The following is an 18,072-nucleotide window of genomic DNA, read 5'->3' as shown; positions in this document are numbered from 1 at the left end:
GGGAGTTGTATGCTATGTCAGGTTGGAGATCTTGAAGCAGTAACAGCGCAAAGCTGTGGTCACAGCCCTGTGATCCCAGCTTTGCCTACATATCCTGCTCCTGAGCACCGCTTGCCTCCTGCCCACAGCCCCATCCCATCTGCCCAACTGCGTGCCCTACCCATGCTGGTCCTGCCTCGGCAGTGAGTGCAAGGCAGACAGGCTAGGGTGCCCAGGGAGCAGGGCCAGGTCTGGTGGCAGTGGTAGCTGGAAGGAGCTGCTGCTGCCAGGACTGCTGGGAAGCCAGTCTGGACATGATGCTGCCCCATTTCTGCTGCACACTTAGGGGTGGGAGGAGTGGCTGCATGCACCACAGCCCAGGCTGCCCCCCATACCTGGATGAGGCAGGACTGAAGTTCCCATTGTAGGCTGGACAGAATTCCTTGGTGGGCTGTATTTTGCCCACCCCTGCTCTAAATTGTTTCTCTCCTCTAGAGCAGTGGTCTCCAAACTTTTTTTTGATCGTGCATCCCTATCAGTTAAAAATTTTTTGAGCACGCACCCCCAATATATACATCGCAGTACAGTGAAAGCGAACAAACGAGCGAGGGTGCTACTGTCAACCCCTTCGCATTGTGGAACTCCCACTCTTCCCTCAGGATACCTTGCGTACTGTACATGACACGTGACTGTCTGACATATGGGTGCCAGTGTCAATCCGTATATTAAATATTAGTAAAGCTTAATTTCTTTCTTATTTTTTTTTAGATAAAAAATAAATATAAATAGAAGTTCTAATATTTTCTTCCCGCATCCCAGTGGATTGTCTTGCGTACCCCACTTTGGAGACCACTGCTCTAGAGCATAGAGAGCTCCATAATACACATTTTAAAAAAAAATTAATTAAAACTTTTTTTAGGTTTTTTTTTTTATTCTGATTAGCTTTTTTATACCTTGTGTGCGTGTACAATAAGAGGCACAATGCCTGTTAAGAGACCCCTCTCACAGAGCATCACATTGGAGCTTTCCCAGTTTGCCTTCATGCTAAAGTTTGAGAGACTAGGTGAGTCTTGGAGTTTGCCTTGAACTTCAAAAGATCTGTCCCCTGGATCAGCAGTGAGGATGAGTTTCATAGTTTCATAGTAGCTAGAGTCGGAAGGGACCTAGGTAGATCATCTAGTCCGACCCCCTGCCTTAGCAGGAAAGAGCACCGGGGTCAGATGACCCCGGCAAGGTGCTCATCTAACTTCCTTTTAAAAATCCCCAGGCTAGGAGCCTGCACCACTTCCCCTGGAAGCTGGTTCCAGGCCCTAGCCGCCCTGACTGTGAAGTAGCGCCTCCTAATATCTAATCTAAACTTACCCTCCGCCAGTTTGTGACCGTTATTCCTGGTCACTCCTGGCAGCGCACGGGGGAACAGGGACTCCCCCAATACCTGCTGATCCCCCCTGACCAGTTTGTAGCAGGCCACAAGGTCCCCCCTTAACCTTCTCTTGTGGAGGCTAAACAGGTTCAGGTCCCGTAGCCTCTCCTCATAAGGCCTGCCCTGCTGACCCCTGATCATACGAGTGGCCCTCCTCTGAACTCTTTCCATATTGTCCACGTCCCTCTTGAAGTGTGGCGCCCAGAACTGGACGCAGTACTCCAGCTGCGGCCTGACCAGTGCCGCATAGAGGGGGAGGATCACCTCCCTGGACCTGCTCGAGATGCATCTGTGGATGCATGACAGGGTACGATTGGCCTTCTTGACTGCCTCGCCACACTGCCGGCCCATGTTCATCGTGGAGTCAATGACGACTCCAAGATCCTTTTCCGTCTCCGTGCTGGCAAGAGGGGAGTTCCCCAACCTGTAAGTGTGGTGCCGGTTCTTCCTCCCCATGTGCAACACCTTGCACTTATCAGTGCTAAACCCCATCCTATTCTCATCCGCCCACCGTTGGAACCTGTCAAGGTCAGCTTGTAGCCTATTGCACCCTTCTAGTGCGCCCACATCCCCCCACATCTTAGTGTCATCAGCAAACTTGAACAGGGTGCTTTCTACCCCCTCATCCAAGTCACTGATGAAGATGTTGAACAGTGCGGGCCCGAGGACCGAGCCCTGCGGAACCCCACTGCCCACATCCTTCCAGGTCGAGAAGAACCCATCCACTACCACCCTCTGGGTGCGGCCCTCCAACCAGTTGGCGACCCATTTGACCGTGTGGGCATCGACACCACAGTCCCCCAGCTTTTTGATGAGGACAGGGTGAGAGACAGTGTCGAAAGCCTTCCGGAAGTCCAAAAAGACTACATCCACAGCAACCCCTGCGTCTAATGATTTGGTGACCTGATCGTAAAAGGCCACCAGGTTGGTCTGACAAGACCTGCCACTGGTGAACCCATGTTGGTTGCCCCTGAGCATGCATTCCCCCGCAAGGCCCTCCTGGATGTGTGCCAGGATAATTTTTTCAAAGAGCTTACCCGGGATTGAGGTCAGACTAACTGGCCTGTAATTTCCCGGGTCCTCTTTTTTTCCCTTTTTGAAGATAGGGACCACATTGGCCCTCTTCCAGTCCTCCGGCACCTCGCTAGAGCACCATGAGTGCTCATAGAGCCGCGCCAGGGGTCCCGCAATGACCTCGGCCAGTTCCTGTAGAACCCTAGGGTGAAGATCGTCCGGACCAGCGGACTTGAACACGTCCAGCCTCTCCAGAAGTACCCTAACTAACTCCTCGCTAACCCTTGGCCCAGGCGTGTCTCTCTCAGGGCCCGAGGGGGGCCCAGCAGGGAGGTGGCTGAACTGGTCCCTACTTAGGAAGACAGAGGCAAAGAAATCGTTAAATATGTTAGCTTTGTCATCTGGCGTGATGACTAAGTTGCCCATCGTGTCCTGCAGGGGCCCCACATTACCCGGGACCCTCTTTTTACCCGCTATGTATTTGAAGAAGGACTTCTTATTGTCCAGAGTTCCAGAGTTGAGGACTAGAGTGGAGAACATTTCTTTACCTAGACCCTGCACATTAATTGTGTTGAGAGTGTTGGGCCTCTACCGTCTGGAAAACTGTCTTTCCTACTTCATTTCAGTGCTCAGTTGCTTGGTTCTTGGGATGCAGAAGCAGGGAATATAGACTTTTTTTATTCCTCTGTAGCTATACCTAGGACTCTAATTCTAAACTGCTTTTCTGTTTCAGGGATGGTGGTTCCTTCCAAAACCAAAATTGTTTGCCACTTCTCCACTCTGGTGCTGACCTGTGGTCAACAACATACGTTACAGATTGTTCCCAGAGATGAGTATGACAATCCCACCAGCAATTCTGTATCCCTGATAGATGAGCACAACTACAGCCTTTCCATCCATGAGGTAAGTGAAATGCTGTCCTTCTTACCCAGTGTTATTTGGAGATGACCATATTCTTAGCTGAACTGATATGTTTTCTCTTCATCTAGCTGGGTCCTCAGGAGGAAGAGAGCTCTGATGTCTTGTTTGAGAAGTCTGTGGTGTCTAATCGGCAGACTTGCCAGGTGTTCCTGCGACTCACCTTGCATCGTAGGGGGTGTTTCCATGCTTGCATCTCCTACCAAAACCAGCCCATTAGCAATGGTGACTTTGACATCATTGTTCTAAGTGGTGAGTCAAGAGGTGCTCAGTCTCCAATTGCTTCTCCACATATCTATTAGGGTACCATGTGCTGTAGCCCAGTAGAGCTGGCTTCTGAGTTAAATGTGGCTTCCCTTCATGCCAGTCATGCTCAGTTGCCTCAGGTATGTCCATTCTATACAAAATGCTATGTTAAATAAAGTGAGGTCAAAGGAAGCCAAGTAGAAAGCTCTGGAAGCAGGCGTTTCCCATCTCTACCTCAAGTAAAATATTGATGGGCCTTCTTCCCTGCCTCATGGTGAAACCTCTGTGGTGACTGGACTGTTGCATTTGTATGATCTGCTTGGTTCTTGTTGACTTAGAGGCTTACAATTAGTGGGTCACTGATATGGTGTGCTTTTATATTTACAGAAGGTGAGCACTGTTTAAAGCTAGGAATTTTCTTATTTGTCATTTTGCAAAGTTGCTATCTGCCCCCCAGGGAGCACTCACATTAATTTATTTTGTGGAAACTTGCTAAATAGAGGTCATATGGTTATGACTTCAGATTGGAATCAGGTTAGCACTGTTCCTCCAGAAGTGAAAACGCTGGTATTCTTTCTTCCTCTCTCCCATCTCCCCCAACTCAGAGAAGCCAAGCACTGATGTGCTACAGGTGAAAGGCTTCATATTCTGCTCCTGGGTCCCCTTCATCATAGATTTACCTGACCATGTTCCCCCTTATCTGGTTGCCCCTTTTCTTCAAACTATGTCTGACCCAATGCTGTCCTGCAGACTGAGCTTAATGAGAGATGTCAAGCTTAGTTTCTTGGCTTCATCAAGTTTTACTCCTGTTTCATCTGTGTCCTTCAGAGAATGAAAAGAACATTGTGGAGCGCAATGTGTCCACCTCAGGGGTCAGTATCTACTTTGAGGCCTACCTTTACAATGCTACTAGCTATACTAATACTCAATGGCACCTCCCACCCACACACCTGGGTTCCTCCCAGCGCCGTCCTTCTACTGCAACTGAGGATGAGGATGAAGACTCTCCCTCAGACAGCCAGACCCCTGAAAAAGTGAAGAAACCCAAAAAGGTGTATTGTTACGTGTCACCCAAGGTAAAGGCTGCATGGTTGCTGCTGTTAGCATGTAGTCCAAATGTTGTGTTATTTCAAAGCTTGCCATTCTCCTTTGCCCCTGGCTTATTTCTAGACACCTCAGATTTGGCTGGAAAAGTGTATCTGGGCTGTGCATGCATTAACTTGCTGCTTCATCATCTTTTCCTTTGACTACTTATTTCCCCTGAACGCCCCCAAGATATAAACTTAAAAGACAGAGAATGTATATAGTGGAAGCCTTGTAGAATTAAGTCATATTGGTCCTTGAACAACCTTTCTCAAGAGGAGGCTTCTCAGCAACTCGAAATGGGGTTTGCAGTATACTGAAATGTAGGGGTTGTGGAGAAGGTGTTAACTCCTTAAGGCAAGGACCATGTTTTCCTCTGTTCTTTTTCTGTTGGACACAGTTTGAGGCACTGATATTGATTGGAGCTCCTAGGCTTTTTTGTAGTATGAAGGGTAAAAGGCCAGAGGGCTCAGAGTTGGGTCTGACTTTGATTAGCATCTCCGTTAAAGGTGGAGAAATGAGAGCATATTTTAATTCACAGATTCCAGATTGGAAGAAACTCTGAACCACAGTGAGGGCTGAGAGCTACAAGTGAAAACATGGCAGAAGTATGGTAATGGGATCGAAGTGAGGGTCAGCTTTAGAAAAAGTGGTTTAAACTCTTTTTTTTGTTTTTTGTTTTTTGGTGGGGTGGGGGCGTTAGGAGTACTAGCCTAACTATAAAATAGGAAAGAGAAACTTGGGAAGCAGAAAAATTGTTAGGGAGACCAGGGCAGGAAATGGGAAGGATAACTTTGTTTGCAAGTTAAGATGGGAAACTCCCTTCCTGAGAGCACAAAGGCAGAAAGGGATCTTGGAGTCGTTATTGACTCCAAGATGAACATGGACTGACAATGCGAGGTCACGGTTGGCAGGGCTAACCAGACCTTGTCGTGCATCCACAGATGCATCTCTAGCAGGGACAAGGAGGTGATCCTCCCCCTCTATGTGACACCGGTCAGGCCACAGCTGGAGTACTGCGTCCAGTTCCATGTGCCCTGCTTCAGGAGGGATGTGGACAACATTGAAAGGGTCCAGAGGAGGGCCACCCGCATGATCCGGGGACAACAGGGCAGACCCTACAACGAGAGACTGCGGGACCTGAACCTGTTCAGCCTTCACAAGCGAAGGCTGAGGGGGGACCTGGTGACCATCTATAAACTCACTGTGGGGGCCAGAAGGGTTTGGGAGAGACCTTGTTTCCCCTAGCGCCCCCTGGCATAACAAGGAATAATGGCCACAAGTTGTTGGAGAGTAGGTTTAGATTAGACATCTCTAAGAACTACTTCACGGTCAGGGCGGCTAGGATCTGGAACCAACTTCCAAGGGAAGTGGTGCTGGCTCCTACCCTGGGGGTCTTTAAGAAGAGGCTTGATGTCTACCTGGCTGGAGTAATCTGAGCCCAGTTTTTTTCTCCTGCCCAGGCAGGGGGTTGGACTTGAAGATCTACAAGGTCCCTTCCGACCCTACTTCTATGATTCTATATGATTAATATGTCATTAAAAAAGGCTACTGAAGTTTTAAGGCTACATATTCAGAAGCATTATGTCACTGAGCAGTAAGATAAAACTGCCTCTTCGTGGATCTGATCCAAAGCCCAATGAAGCTGGTTCTAGGGCTTTTACTACTCCCCTACCACCAAACTTCTGGACTTGCAGGGAGGACTGTGAGGCCAAATCACATGATTCCATGGGCTGCATCTGGCCCACTGGCCACAGGTTGAACACTGCTGATCTAGGGAGTTTGAGTATGGAAAACCAGATGAAATTAAGAAATGAGTAACAGCCTTTTCCATTGTAGTGCAGCAGAATAATGTTGATGGCAGCCAGGGGTCCCTTCCCTCTGAGAAAACTCCCATCTCAAATAGACCAGCCACAGATACCACAAAAACAAAAAAAATCCTCAAAGTCCACTGAATACTGCTTTGCCAGTCTATTAACCCAAATGGGGTTCTGGATATAACACATGATCTAAGCCTATAAGTGGCTGAGAAGTAATAATATGCACCAGTACCAAACTAAATTAGGAGAAATCTTCCTGTAAGAGATGAGTCAGTGAAAAAATGCAGGGACAGAGAGGGAAGCCACATGGCCAGGACTTTTTAAATCTGGGCTCAGTGCAGCACTACTGAATGTGGAAGTGAGAAACACCTCTGTGTCTTGTAAGGGAAATGGTAGGAAAAAGGACTTAGTAGTTTTTTCACTCTTTGATAATGTTGCACTGTTAAGTTACTTGATATTGGAGGTTGTTATGAATGACCTGTTTCAGATGCTGCGTTTTATTGGAAGAGATCCTTTTGGCATCTAACTAATATTTACATTTCTGATGAACTCATCAGTGTATTGTTTGGGCACCCTATATGTACATCCCCCTTGTTCAAGAGATTTTTTGCAGTCTGTCCCATTATTTCAATGTACATGGTTGTCCCTACTTGTCCAGTTCCTGGAGAAATGCTGCTGACCACTTTCTAGCCATTGTTTCTGAAAGAGGCTGTTGCAGAAGTGAATCCTGTACCCTTAGGAGTTAAGAGGTAGGGTTCTACAGCTGAGGATCTTCTACCTCAACTCCCCTGCAGGTGGGACAGCAAACTGTCTGAGCCTCACTCAGCTTCAGTAGCTGCAGATACTTTTACTAAATTGTTTAAAACTGATTCTCATGAAAATGAAAGAATAATGATAGGTGTTCTGGTAGGCACAAAATAAATTTCCCCAAACCCTTTCACTTTCTCAAAGTCTGTAGCATTCCTTGCTATTCCTGTCCTAGGCTCAATCTCATCCCCCTCAGATGCTGTTTTTACCATCAAAGGAATTGCATCAGTGGTCTGATATGAGCATCCTGACTTACTGCTGTGTTGTTTAAATGATAGCAAAGCCTACAGAAATGGTGTAAAAGTCTTCCTGTTGAACTGCTTACAATTGCTATTCTCCTTGATTGCTAACTAGGGGGACCCCTGAAAACTATGTACTGTCCCAAGGTGCAGCTTGGCTTGCTTAGGAGCTTATCCCCTGGCTTGGGAAGTGGGCTTTTCTGGTGGATTTGTCTATCCTATATCTTGAGTTTAAGCTAAAGAGCTTTAATGAAAATGTGGTCACTAATGGTTCCTCTCCCCTTTGGCCCCCCAGCAATTCTCGGTAAAGGAATTCTATCTGAAGATCATTCCTTGGCGCCTCTTCACCTTTAGAGTGTGCCCAGGCACCAAGGTGGGTCTGTCTTCATCCAGCTTCTCTCGTAACTCTATCAGTTCATGGTGCTGAATGATGAGCTACCTGTTGGGCTGGCTGTTGGGGAAGTGGAGCTGTTCTCACCAGACAGCACTTAGGCACATGAGATCTGGGAGTTCAGAATGCACTTTTACTGCCTCTATGTTGGAAATGTTTATGAAGGGGGACAGGAGTTTCTCTCCTTCCTAACACAACATCAGAACTTTAGGCATAATCCTTACTGCCTCCCTGTATTTCTGCTCACTGCCTTCTCCATAATCCACTAAGATAGCTAGTTAGTGCACCCTGAAACCCATGCTCTCTGAAGTGAGATTTACAGATACAGTACCCTAGCTGGAGTCCAGATGCTATAGGCAGGATTCCTGTCAACTAGTTCCATGTGAGTGAGCAGAGAGGAAAGTATGTGCACAGGTGTGTCTGCTGCACACATAGTGCTCTCTGCACGATTGTTTCACCCCTGTCCTGCATCTCTTTGCTGCTAGTTTTCTTACCTTGGGCCTGACCCTGTGCACAAGCTGCTGACTCTGGTGGTAGATGATGGGATCCAGCCCCCCGTGGAGCTCAGCTGCAAGGAGAGGAACATCTTGGCAGCCACTTTCATTCGCTCTCTGCATAAAAACATAGGTAAAAGGGGTTTGGAGGGAATAGGCACCATGATAAGAGGACCCTGGCTGCTGCATCCCCACCTTGCAGGCTTCACAGGGCTGCAGAAAGAGTTAGCATTTGGAACTTTTAGTTTTGCGTAGAGTTAAATAATCTCTCTAGAAATTGTAGAGCACCTCCCCTTCTGCTCATGATGGCACTTCCAGCGAATAGAGTTCATTGCCCTTCGTTGTCTATGCAGTGTTTTCTACAGTCCCTCCGAAGACATCTCTATGAATGGCTGAATGCCTGAGAGACTAACTGCAAGCTGTCCCTTCACAGTTCTGTTCTCCAAGCCTTTCCATAGCAGGGTCACCCTCTGACTGTAAAGCTGTCCTGTGTAGCTAGGGATAGAAATCCCCTTGACATTTGAGGTGTTGGCACCTCTGATGTGACCATGGGATCACTGTTTTCAGGAGGCTCTGAGACTTTTCAGGACAAAGTGAACTTCTTCCAGCGGGAGCTGCGTCAAGTGCATATGAAGAGACCCCATTCAAAGGTTACATTGAAGGTCAGCCGCCATAGCCTGCTGGAATCGGTGAGTGACATGTGGCACCTTAAGAGACCCTGTGCACAGGCTGCTCCGTCTATGCCCAGAACCCTTGCCTGTTGCTTTTTTTTTTGCCATCCTGTATATCTAATGACATTCAAATTGGCAAAAGCTAGGGTATCTGTACACAAATATTTGATCCTCTAGCTTCAGGGTATAATCTGATGGCCATCTTAAGGAAACGAAGTACAAAGACTACCCCTGAGAGATTACAGCCTGCTTAGTAGTTAAATCCTCATAATATACCTTCCTTTGAAATCTGTGCCAGCAGCCTTGATATGTATTTCACAGTGACTTTTAAGGGGCAGTTGGTTTCTTCTGGTATGGTAGTAGTGTGGCTGCTACAGCTAAAAGGGACTGTGAGTTTGTATGTGTAATAGAAGGAGCCTTGGGTGCTGTCAGGGAAGAGGCCAAAATGTTTTGTTCAGATTTTGTGACCCTTCTAGCTTGTGGGCAACTCTTTACCTTCCCCTTAAACCAGAAGAACAAGTAATATCCTGAGTAGTGGGGGAACCCTAGCTCTTTTGGTTCCTTAGAGAATTCTGTAGAAAAATGGAAAGAAGTCCTGTCCTGATGCTGTTCTATGCGAGAATTCATAAGCACTGGGAAGTGCTGTCTCATTAGGCGAGACCAAACTGCAGTATGTGGGGTGTGCCGGTGATGGTGTTATAGCACTAGTTCACCCTTATTGCAAAGTATTAGTACTGAGACTTGGCTAAAATTGACTTCAAGATGCTATATGTGTTTCTGAAACTGGAATTCTTAAAGAGACTTTCATATAATACATCTCTTAACTGACATTCTAAATATCACTCATGTTCTAAATGTCACTCACAAAGAAGAACTGGTTCTCTTGGCTTGTATTTCCAAGTGTGTTTTTTGTGTAGAATTTACTAGAAATGGCGAAGATTGCTTATGGAGGAGGGAGGATTGGTTAGGATTTTCTTCTCATTCCTAACGGGGTTTTCAGGGACTCCTGCCCTGTTATGCTGGAAAGTGTTACAAAATCATTAGCTCTGCTATTGTAACCAGGTGAGATCAAAGAAGATAAGAGTGGGGCTAATAAATGCAAACATTCTGTATATGAGGGTGACAGATGCAACAGATGTGACCAGAAAATTAGTGCTAATCAGTGCCTAGCATGATGCTCTGCTTTCACTGAAAATCAGCCTGAGCTAGTACTGTTGCATTCAGGGCTCTCTCAAGTATAGTATTGGCCCTTGATCTTTAATTGGAATCAAGAGCCTGAGCTCATGTGCTTCCAGTTATTTGAAAAGGTTAGTTTAAGCAATTCATGCTGTTGAAGATTAATATAAATGTAAGGACACCTCTGGGCTCCTCTCTTCTATTTGTTCTCTGAAGGGCTGTTTTTTTAAACCTGACTGATGGGCTAGATAGAGCTGAGATGTCTCAAGTTGCTTCTGGCTACAGACATTTTAATACTGTAAACTGGATAACGTTGCTTCTACAGAAACCTTGTTCTAGTCTAGAGGCAAAGAACTCTTGGATGTGGGGAAGGTCTCTCTTCCATATATAATGAAGACAGAGAATTGGCCTGCCCAGGGCCATAGGAATTTCTACCTAGCCCCCAGTCATGTGCTCAGACTATGGGACTGAGCCCTTTTCATTTGGCATTGTTTAACTCCCCCCAACACATGGATGCTGGATCTCATGCTGGCAGCTGTGCAGTAGGCAATGATCACTGCTGCCATGGGTGGATCTAGGATTTTGATAAGTGGAGTGGAGATGCTGTGATGCATCATCACAAATATAACACAATGCATATTTTTCTCCAATCAAAAAGAAACTAGAAACTTTAGTAATATTCTAGGGGCCCATGACTATATAATTCAGTTTAAGATTGAAGCAAAAACAAATATAACTTCATTGGAATGTATATTAGTTTCCTGTATCATATACTGTGTATAAAAACACTACAAACTCAGTAGAAAATAATCAAAAGATGCTGTTTGATTAGTCTTGTACTGACTGGAATTAAATGTACATCTCTCTCTTTCAGGTTCATAAAACAAAATCTAGCCGCCTTGAGCATTGAAAATTATTTCTGCACCTGAATTAACATTCTAATCCTGAGTTAATATTTTTAGCAAGAATTAAAAGTAGTCTGCAGGGCTGTGAAATAGGAGTTACATTACCAGGAACAGCTAACAGGCAGAACTGCAGAAGAAAGAATAATTTGATTAGTGGAATATCAATATCAATGAAGAGGAGGGAGAGAGTTGTTAACACCTGTTGAATGAAAACTTCAGAAGAAATGAGGTAGATTAAAGTGAGCCATTAAGTTAAATGACGCCTTCACAGTTGCCTGAATAAAGATGCTGCTGCCATTGCCAGGCAGTTGGTTTTAAACTTTGGATGGAGCAGGAATCAAATGGAGGTATAACTGCATCACTGCATCCCCCTGGAATATGCCCCTGACTGCTCTTAACACTTTTTGTTTTACTCTCACAGTCTCTGAAAGCAACACGGAATTTTTCTGTTTCTGACTGGAGCAAAAACTTTGAAGTGATTTTCCAGGATGAAGAAGGTGAGTTTACTTGTTCTTCCAAAAATGTGAATGTGCTTGAGGGGTTTATGTGCAGGGGAGCACATGTGAAGTCACTAGTGAGAGAGTGTGGCTGCCTTTCAGTAAAAATGTCTGGAAGTAGATCCTACTTGGGTCTCTATTCCCATAGGTTCTATCAAGCACAAATGAATTTAACCTCCCAGCTTCCTTTGAGCTAGAAAAAGATTATCCCTATTATACAGGTAGGGATCTGAGGAACAGAGATTAAATGACTGCCCTAGGATAATGCATTAAGTCTGTGGCAATGTGGGAATTGAGACCCAGTTAGGGTTACCATATGTCCAGGTTTTCTTGGACATGTCATCTTTTTTGGGTCCTCCCATTTCCATCCAGGCAGTTTTTTAAAATGTCAACAACTGTCTGGAATTTTGCTCTGCACCGCATCAAAGCTTTTCCTGGCACTTCTTGGCTTGCTGTAGCAAGGAGCTGCTTGGGGCTGGGAGGAGTGGGGGAAGAGCAATTGGAGGCAGAGGGTGTCATGCACCTGCACGCATACATGCACATGGCTGGCATGCAGCCAGCCAAGGTGGTGGGAGCAGCCTCAGCAGCTGGATGTAGGTCAATCTATGGAGGGTGGGTTTGGTGTGCCAGGGCTTAGGGACTATTTAGGGGTGTGGGGTGGAGGCAGAGGGGGAGCAGGGTATGTGGAGGGAATAGGTGTGTGAGGAGGCCAGGTGCCTGCCAGCACTGGGGGAAGCTGGAGCTACAGCAGGGTGGGGGGGCACCTGTTCCTTCAGCAGGGAAAGGGGGTTGTGGGGCCCTTCAGGGGCAGCAGGGAGCTGCATAGCCAGGCCAGCAGCATCAGGGCTGGTGCCTGTGCTTGCAGGGGTGGGACAGCCGGGAGATGCTACAAGGCTGTGAGGAGCAGGGAGCTGCAGGTTGGGAGCGAGGGGCATTGGCAGGGCTGGAGGGGGCTGTGGTTTGGGAGCGAGGAGTACCAGGGAGGCAGGGGACTGGAATGGGAGCACAGGCCAGGTCTGGGGGGCAAGGGACTGTGGCTCTGGAGTGAGGGGCAGCAGCAGGGCTGGGGGGCTATGGCTTCAGAGTGAGGGGGAGGGCATGGGCATATCACTGCTCCTCCCCCCCGCATCATATTACCCTCTTCCTTTGGACAGGTGTTTCCTTTTTTTGAAACTGGAAATATGGTAACTCTCCTTCAGTCCAGTGTTGTCTTTATAAAACTTTCCCACTTATTGTATGTAGCTGGGTTTCTCCAAAAAGGTGGATAGACAACTTGGTGGATAGATGCAAGTGAAGGGTAATTATAAATGGATCCGTGTTGGAATAGCAGGAGAGTGCAAGCGAAGTTGCATAGGAGTCTGTCCTGGGCCCAGTACTGTTCAACATATTTATATTAATATTGAGTGTTTGCTGATGATTTTAACTGAGATGTGCCGATGCTTCTTTTACTAAAACCCAGAGGGTCTTGCCCCTCCACTCGAGGACATTCCAATGACTTGGACAAATGTTCTGTCCTGAGGGGAGGTGGTTTTCCTAACCTCTGTGGACTGGAAGAATTGTTAAGGAAACAGAGAGCTGGTTTGGCCCCGGACCTGACTCAATTTGTTTTTTCTCGTAGCTCTGGACTGGGGAGGCCCACGCAGAGAGTGGTTTGAGTTGATCTGTAAGGCTTTATTTGACACCACCAATCAGCTCTTTACTCGCTTCAGTGATAACAACCAGGCACTGGTGAGTCTACAGCTTCTTTCTTGAAATGGCATACCACAATATAAACAGTAAAGGCAGCAGAAAGTTGTCACTCATTGCTGGATTTGGCAGAATTCAATTTTTTTTTCATAATTTCGATGGATAATATTAATGTTTATTTTTAAGCATGTATTTTGTTTTTATCAATTTCAATTTTCAGGATTGCACAAAATTAAGGATGTGGGGAACAGACAATTTATTAATGACAGTATACTATTATTATAGTGCAGTTTAGCTGCCCACCACGACAACCATAACTACTGTAGGGCTGCTGCCAGCTGAGTGTCAGAGCAGCTGTTATTCCTGCCTCCACTTACCCATAGCTCCCTTGTCCACTTTGTCGTTTCCTCTTCCTTTCCAAACTACAGTCAGCACAGTTCTGTAGGACTGTTCCCTCTGTTGTCACATGCTCCATCAGCCATCATTTTTCTTGCATCCCTTTTCTGTAAATTGTAATTATTAATGATGGAAATATCTTTTTGTAGGTCTAAGTGTGCGTGGTGAAATCGACATTTATTATAGTTTACCAATAAAAGTCAAATCTTGCTAAACCTACTCATTGCTACCAGTGGTAGGCCTGGGCTGGAACCCTCCTAACTCTTCCCCCCCCGACCCAGGTTCTTGCTGGGCTGTCCCAGTGTTACAGAGTCAAAAAATTGGGTGGAATGATAGTAGAGGGTTCCTCAGTAGTAGGGAAACATGGATTTCCAAGTTGAATGGGGTGGGCACCATCATCTTGCTACATAGATGCGTTGTTGGTTTCCAGGTGTGATTGTTCTCTGGGATCTGTTTGTTTTTGCAGAGGGAAAGGCAAATTCTTCTGTGTACTGTGTGAGACAGTACATATGGAGTATGTTATGTCTTTCCTGGCCAGACTTTAACATTGAATTTCTGCTGCTTGAGTGTCAGGAAGCTGCCCTCAAGTTTCCTCAGTAGCATGAGAAGACAATGGCTTTACTTGAAGTACTGAGCCAAATCAATGGATAGATTATTTTACTCAGGTTTGGAGTAAATAAATGGCCCCCCCTGGTCTTAAAGGCTATGAATCTAAGTTCATCTTTAAAATACCATTCTAGAGCTGTCAGAGCATCTTCCTGCATACTATATATACATAACAGGAGGGGGCCATGGGGCTGTTCCTGTCACTTGAGATAACCCTAGTGGTATTGTTAGGATTCTGATCATGTTCTTCTGCAGGTGCATCCCAACCCAGGTCGGTCTCCTCATCTAAGACTGAAGGTGTATGAGTTTGCAGGGCGCTTGGTAGGGAAGTGTCTCTACGAGTCGTCTCTGGGAGGGGCTTACAAGCAGCTGGTACGAGCTCGCTTCACCCGATCTTTCCTGGCTCAGATCATAGGATTACGCATGCATTACAAGGTAAGGCCTGCCCTGGCCTCCATTGTAAGCCTGCACCAGGGCAGGACAGCAGGGTTGAGCATGAATATGCTCCCAGCAAACCAAAAATCTTGGTCAACCATGTATGTTAAATCCATCTCATTAGTTTTTTTTCTTCACATCCTATCTATTTCTCTTCCTCAGTATTTTGAAACAGATGACCCAGAGTTCTATAAATCCAAGGTTTGCTTTATACTGAATAATGATGTGAGTGAGATGGAGCTGGTCTTTGCTGAGGAGAAATACAGCAAATCAGGGCAGCTGGAGAAGGTAAGATTGGTGCCAAAGGGTGGGGTAATTCTCTAATCTATAAGGGAAATATTTGGGATCTGCCTGGGTTGCCTGTACAGTAGTGACAAGAGAAGGAAAACTACCAGCAGTACAGCAGTAAGAGGGTTCTCTGGTGCGAGTTCTTACTTCTCATCTTCACACCAGTGTACTTGTGTGCTCTCCTGTTTCAGGTAGTTGAGCTGGTAACCGGAGGGGCTCAGATCCCAGTAACCAACGACAACAAGATTTTATATCTGAATTTGCTTGCTCAGTACAGATTGGCCAATCAGGTTAGAGAGGAGGTGGATCATTTCTTGAAAGGTAACATGCTGTGTGCTCACTGCTTGATTCTGACACCCCTATCTGACACACACTCACTCACCTGTCTTCTTTTAGGCCTCAATGAGCTGGTTCCGGAAAACCTTCTGGCTATTTTTGATGAGAATGAACTTGAGGTAGGTCATGCTATTCTTGAGCTCTATCCCATTACCTCCGCACCCTTCCTCCCAGATGATAGAGGAGCTGCCTGGAGGATGTTCCTTCCTTCCTCATGTCCTTGGGACAAAGTATTTAGCAGAATGCATAAAGTTGTTGGAATCTGACAAGGCTGTGTCATGGGCACTTCTGCTAAGCCCTCGAACTTGTGATTTCTGGGGTGTCAACGATGCACCTTAGTACCTGTGCCACCCAAGCCCCTGCTGAGGGATGTTGAACATTTGCTGATTGGAGCTGAGAAGAATTAGCATGTTACAGAGTTTTCCTTAACCCCCAACTTAGCTGTGAATGTTTGCATAGGAGACACAAAACACTAAGATGGTGAATCCTCCTTCTTGGGGTATAGTCTGTTTGCAGGAATAATAATGTATCGCTAGTACTTGCAACCTTGGTGTGTATTTAAGCCATTGATGCTTTTGATGTCAACTTGAGGTAGTTGAGAAGTCTTGTCAAAGCTGCTTGGTTCCAAAACCCTCATGTAGCAGGTGGGAGGATGTGGCCAACTGAAGTCTGGGCTTCTACACTACTACTGAATCCAAGGCAAGATGGGCCCTGATTAGTAGGGCTTTGCAAAATGGCTGTGTTTCAATTTGGATTTGGCTGTTTCGGAGGACAGTAATTTGTTTCGGTGTTTTGGATCACTGACCTGTTTCATTTAAGCCAAAGCTGTAGGGCCCCAGCGGGAAGTAGGACAGGGCCATCGGTGGCTTGTCTGGGGCAAGTGCTGCTGCCCTCTGTGCAGGCAAGGAGACCCCCACGCAGATCACTGATCCCTGTCACACCGGGTCACAGGACCCTGTGCAGCTCTGGATCTCTGCTGTACCAGGGCAGCGCAGGGCAGGCAGGTGTGGTGAGGAGATGTGGCAGGGCAGCAGTGTACAGCTATCTCTCTGCAAGTCCGGCTCTGAAACTCCAAAATTTTCTGAAACGTTCCAGGTGCCTCATTTTGTTTTGGAGATGTTTCTGAGCCTTCCATTTCAATTTGGATTTGGTATTTTGGGCACTGGAACACCTCTGAAATGAAATGGCTGCTGAAATTTTGCACAGCCCTACTGATTAACCTCTCTGCTTTCCATTTAATATCAGAGCCAGGATCCTCTGATATTACACATCTCAGTTCTGGCTCAGGGATTCACCTCTGCAAAATCTACTCACTGCTTAGATCTGTGCTGTGGGCCTTCAGGCAGGTGAAGTCCAAGTGGTGTTTCCCAAGTTATGAGTGCCCTCATCTGTATAGAGTACTGTGAGGGGCACAAAGGAGTGCATAGAAATGTTGTCTCTCCTCTTTCAGGGCTTCCATTATTTCCTGCTATAGTAGCTATTCATTACTTACCTTTAGCCTACCTGATATCTAGCAGGAAAAACTGATGCTGTGAAAAAGGCTGTCCTAATTCTTGATTGAAACTGAGGTTTGATTGGTCTTGTTCGTGTCCTGAGCCCAGAATTCTGAGCACTTTGCATGCCTTCTAGAGGCACAGAGCTAACTATTGAAACATGAATAGTGACTAACCTCATAGGTATCCTGGGCTCCTGCTTTTTTAACAATGGGTCTGTTTCCTTTCAGTTGCTGATGTGTGGTACTGGAGACATCAATGTCTGTGATTTCAAGACGCATGCTGTGGTTGTAGGAGGGTCCTGGCACTTCCGAGAGAAGGTAGGTGGGAAGAGATTTCCTCTTGCAGGTCATTGAAATGAGTTGGCTGTCCTCTGCTCTGCTAAGCTTCAGGTGAGGCCAGCCTATTGAAAGGGAAATAAGAAATCTCAAAAGACTTGGAAACCTGGAGAAGAACAGTGGGAAAGCAAAGGGATTGGCTTGGTGCAGGATGTAAATATATCTTGTATCTTAAACATACCTAGCTTCCCCTTTCTAGTAGAAGGGAGCTTCTCTGTTTTAAAGATGGATGAGACATTCCCAGTACAATACAGGAGGCTGGTGGGAGGTTGCATGAGGGGTAAATGTTAGCTGGTGAGAACTGGCTGCAAATTTTTTCCTCCTAATATAAATCTGCCGCTATGTTAGGTCAAATAGGTTCTTTGACTGTTGATAAAGCCACTTGCTTGCAACGCATTTTGTTTGTTCTTTCTGTGAAGGCTCTCAGCATACTTGTTGACTTACTTCCCTGATTTGGCTTTGCCCTTGCTCTCTTTCAGGTCATGAGGTGGTTTTGGACTGTGGTTTCCAGTTTCACGCAGGAGGAACTGGCTAGGCTCTTGCAGTTCACAACTGGTTCCTCTCAGCTGCCTCCAGGAGGGTTTGCTGCACTCTGTCCATCTTTCCAGATAATTGCAGCTCCAACCCATAGTACATTGCCGACAGCCCACACCTGGTGAGTATCCCGCTTGTACAATTTTCTACAGCATGCATCATGTAGAATTATGCCATCCCTTTGTGTGTGGCAAGTTGTATGACAGGCTGCCATCATGGACTGCTGGTAGCCAGCATCTGATGCCCAATGGGTTTATAATGAGTGATGGACATGTGGTGGACATAGTGTCACTCCAT

At 46.3% G+C, this 18,072-nt stretch overlaps 1 protein-coding gene across 2 annotated transcripts in view; it reads left to right on the top strand.

The window, feature by feature from the left end:
- Positions 1-18,072, top strand: part of AREL1 (apoptosis resistant E3 ubiquitin protein ligase 1) — a 33,375-nt gene that overhangs the window by 11,958 nt on the left and 3,345 nt on the right. For both annotated transcript variants that reach the window (XM_090033687.1, XM_090033686.1), the window contains exons 6-19: positions 3,150-3,319; positions 3,406-3,586; positions 4,409-4,656; positions 7,825-7,902; positions 8,406-8,547; positions 8,982-9,103; positions 11,588-11,663; positions 13,282-13,391; positions 14,607-14,786; positions 14,949-15,074; positions 15,266-15,395; positions 15,471-15,529; positions 17,134-17,223; positions 17,721-17,896. In XM_090033687.1, coding sequence (XP_089889813.1) covers positions 3,150-3,319; positions 3,406-3,586; positions 4,409-4,656; positions 7,825-7,902; positions 8,406-8,547; positions 8,982-9,103; positions 11,588-11,663; positions 13,282-13,391; positions 14,607-14,786; positions 14,949-15,074; positions 15,266-15,395; positions 15,471-15,529; positions 17,134-17,223; positions 17,721-17,896 — 1,888 coding nt within the window. The remainder of the gene's footprint in view (positions 1-3,149; positions 3,320-3,405; positions 3,587-4,408; positions 4,657-7,824; positions 7,903-8,405; positions 8,548-8,981; positions 9,104-11,587; positions 11,664-13,281; positions 13,392-14,606; positions 14,787-14,948; positions 15,075-15,265; positions 15,396-15,470; positions 15,530-17,133; positions 17,224-17,720; positions 17,897-18,072) is intronic.

Source organism: Crocodylus siamensis, chromosome 2, assembly GCF_052110815.1.
Source record: "Crocodylus siamensis isolate JL-2025a chromosome 2, ASM5211081v1, whole genome shotgun sequence".
Classification (NCBI taxonomy): domain Eukaryota; kingdom Metazoa; phylum Chordata; order Crocodylia; family Crocodylidae; genus Crocodylus; species Crocodylus siamensis.
This window is presented reverse-complemented; position numbering and strand designations above follow the sequence as displayed.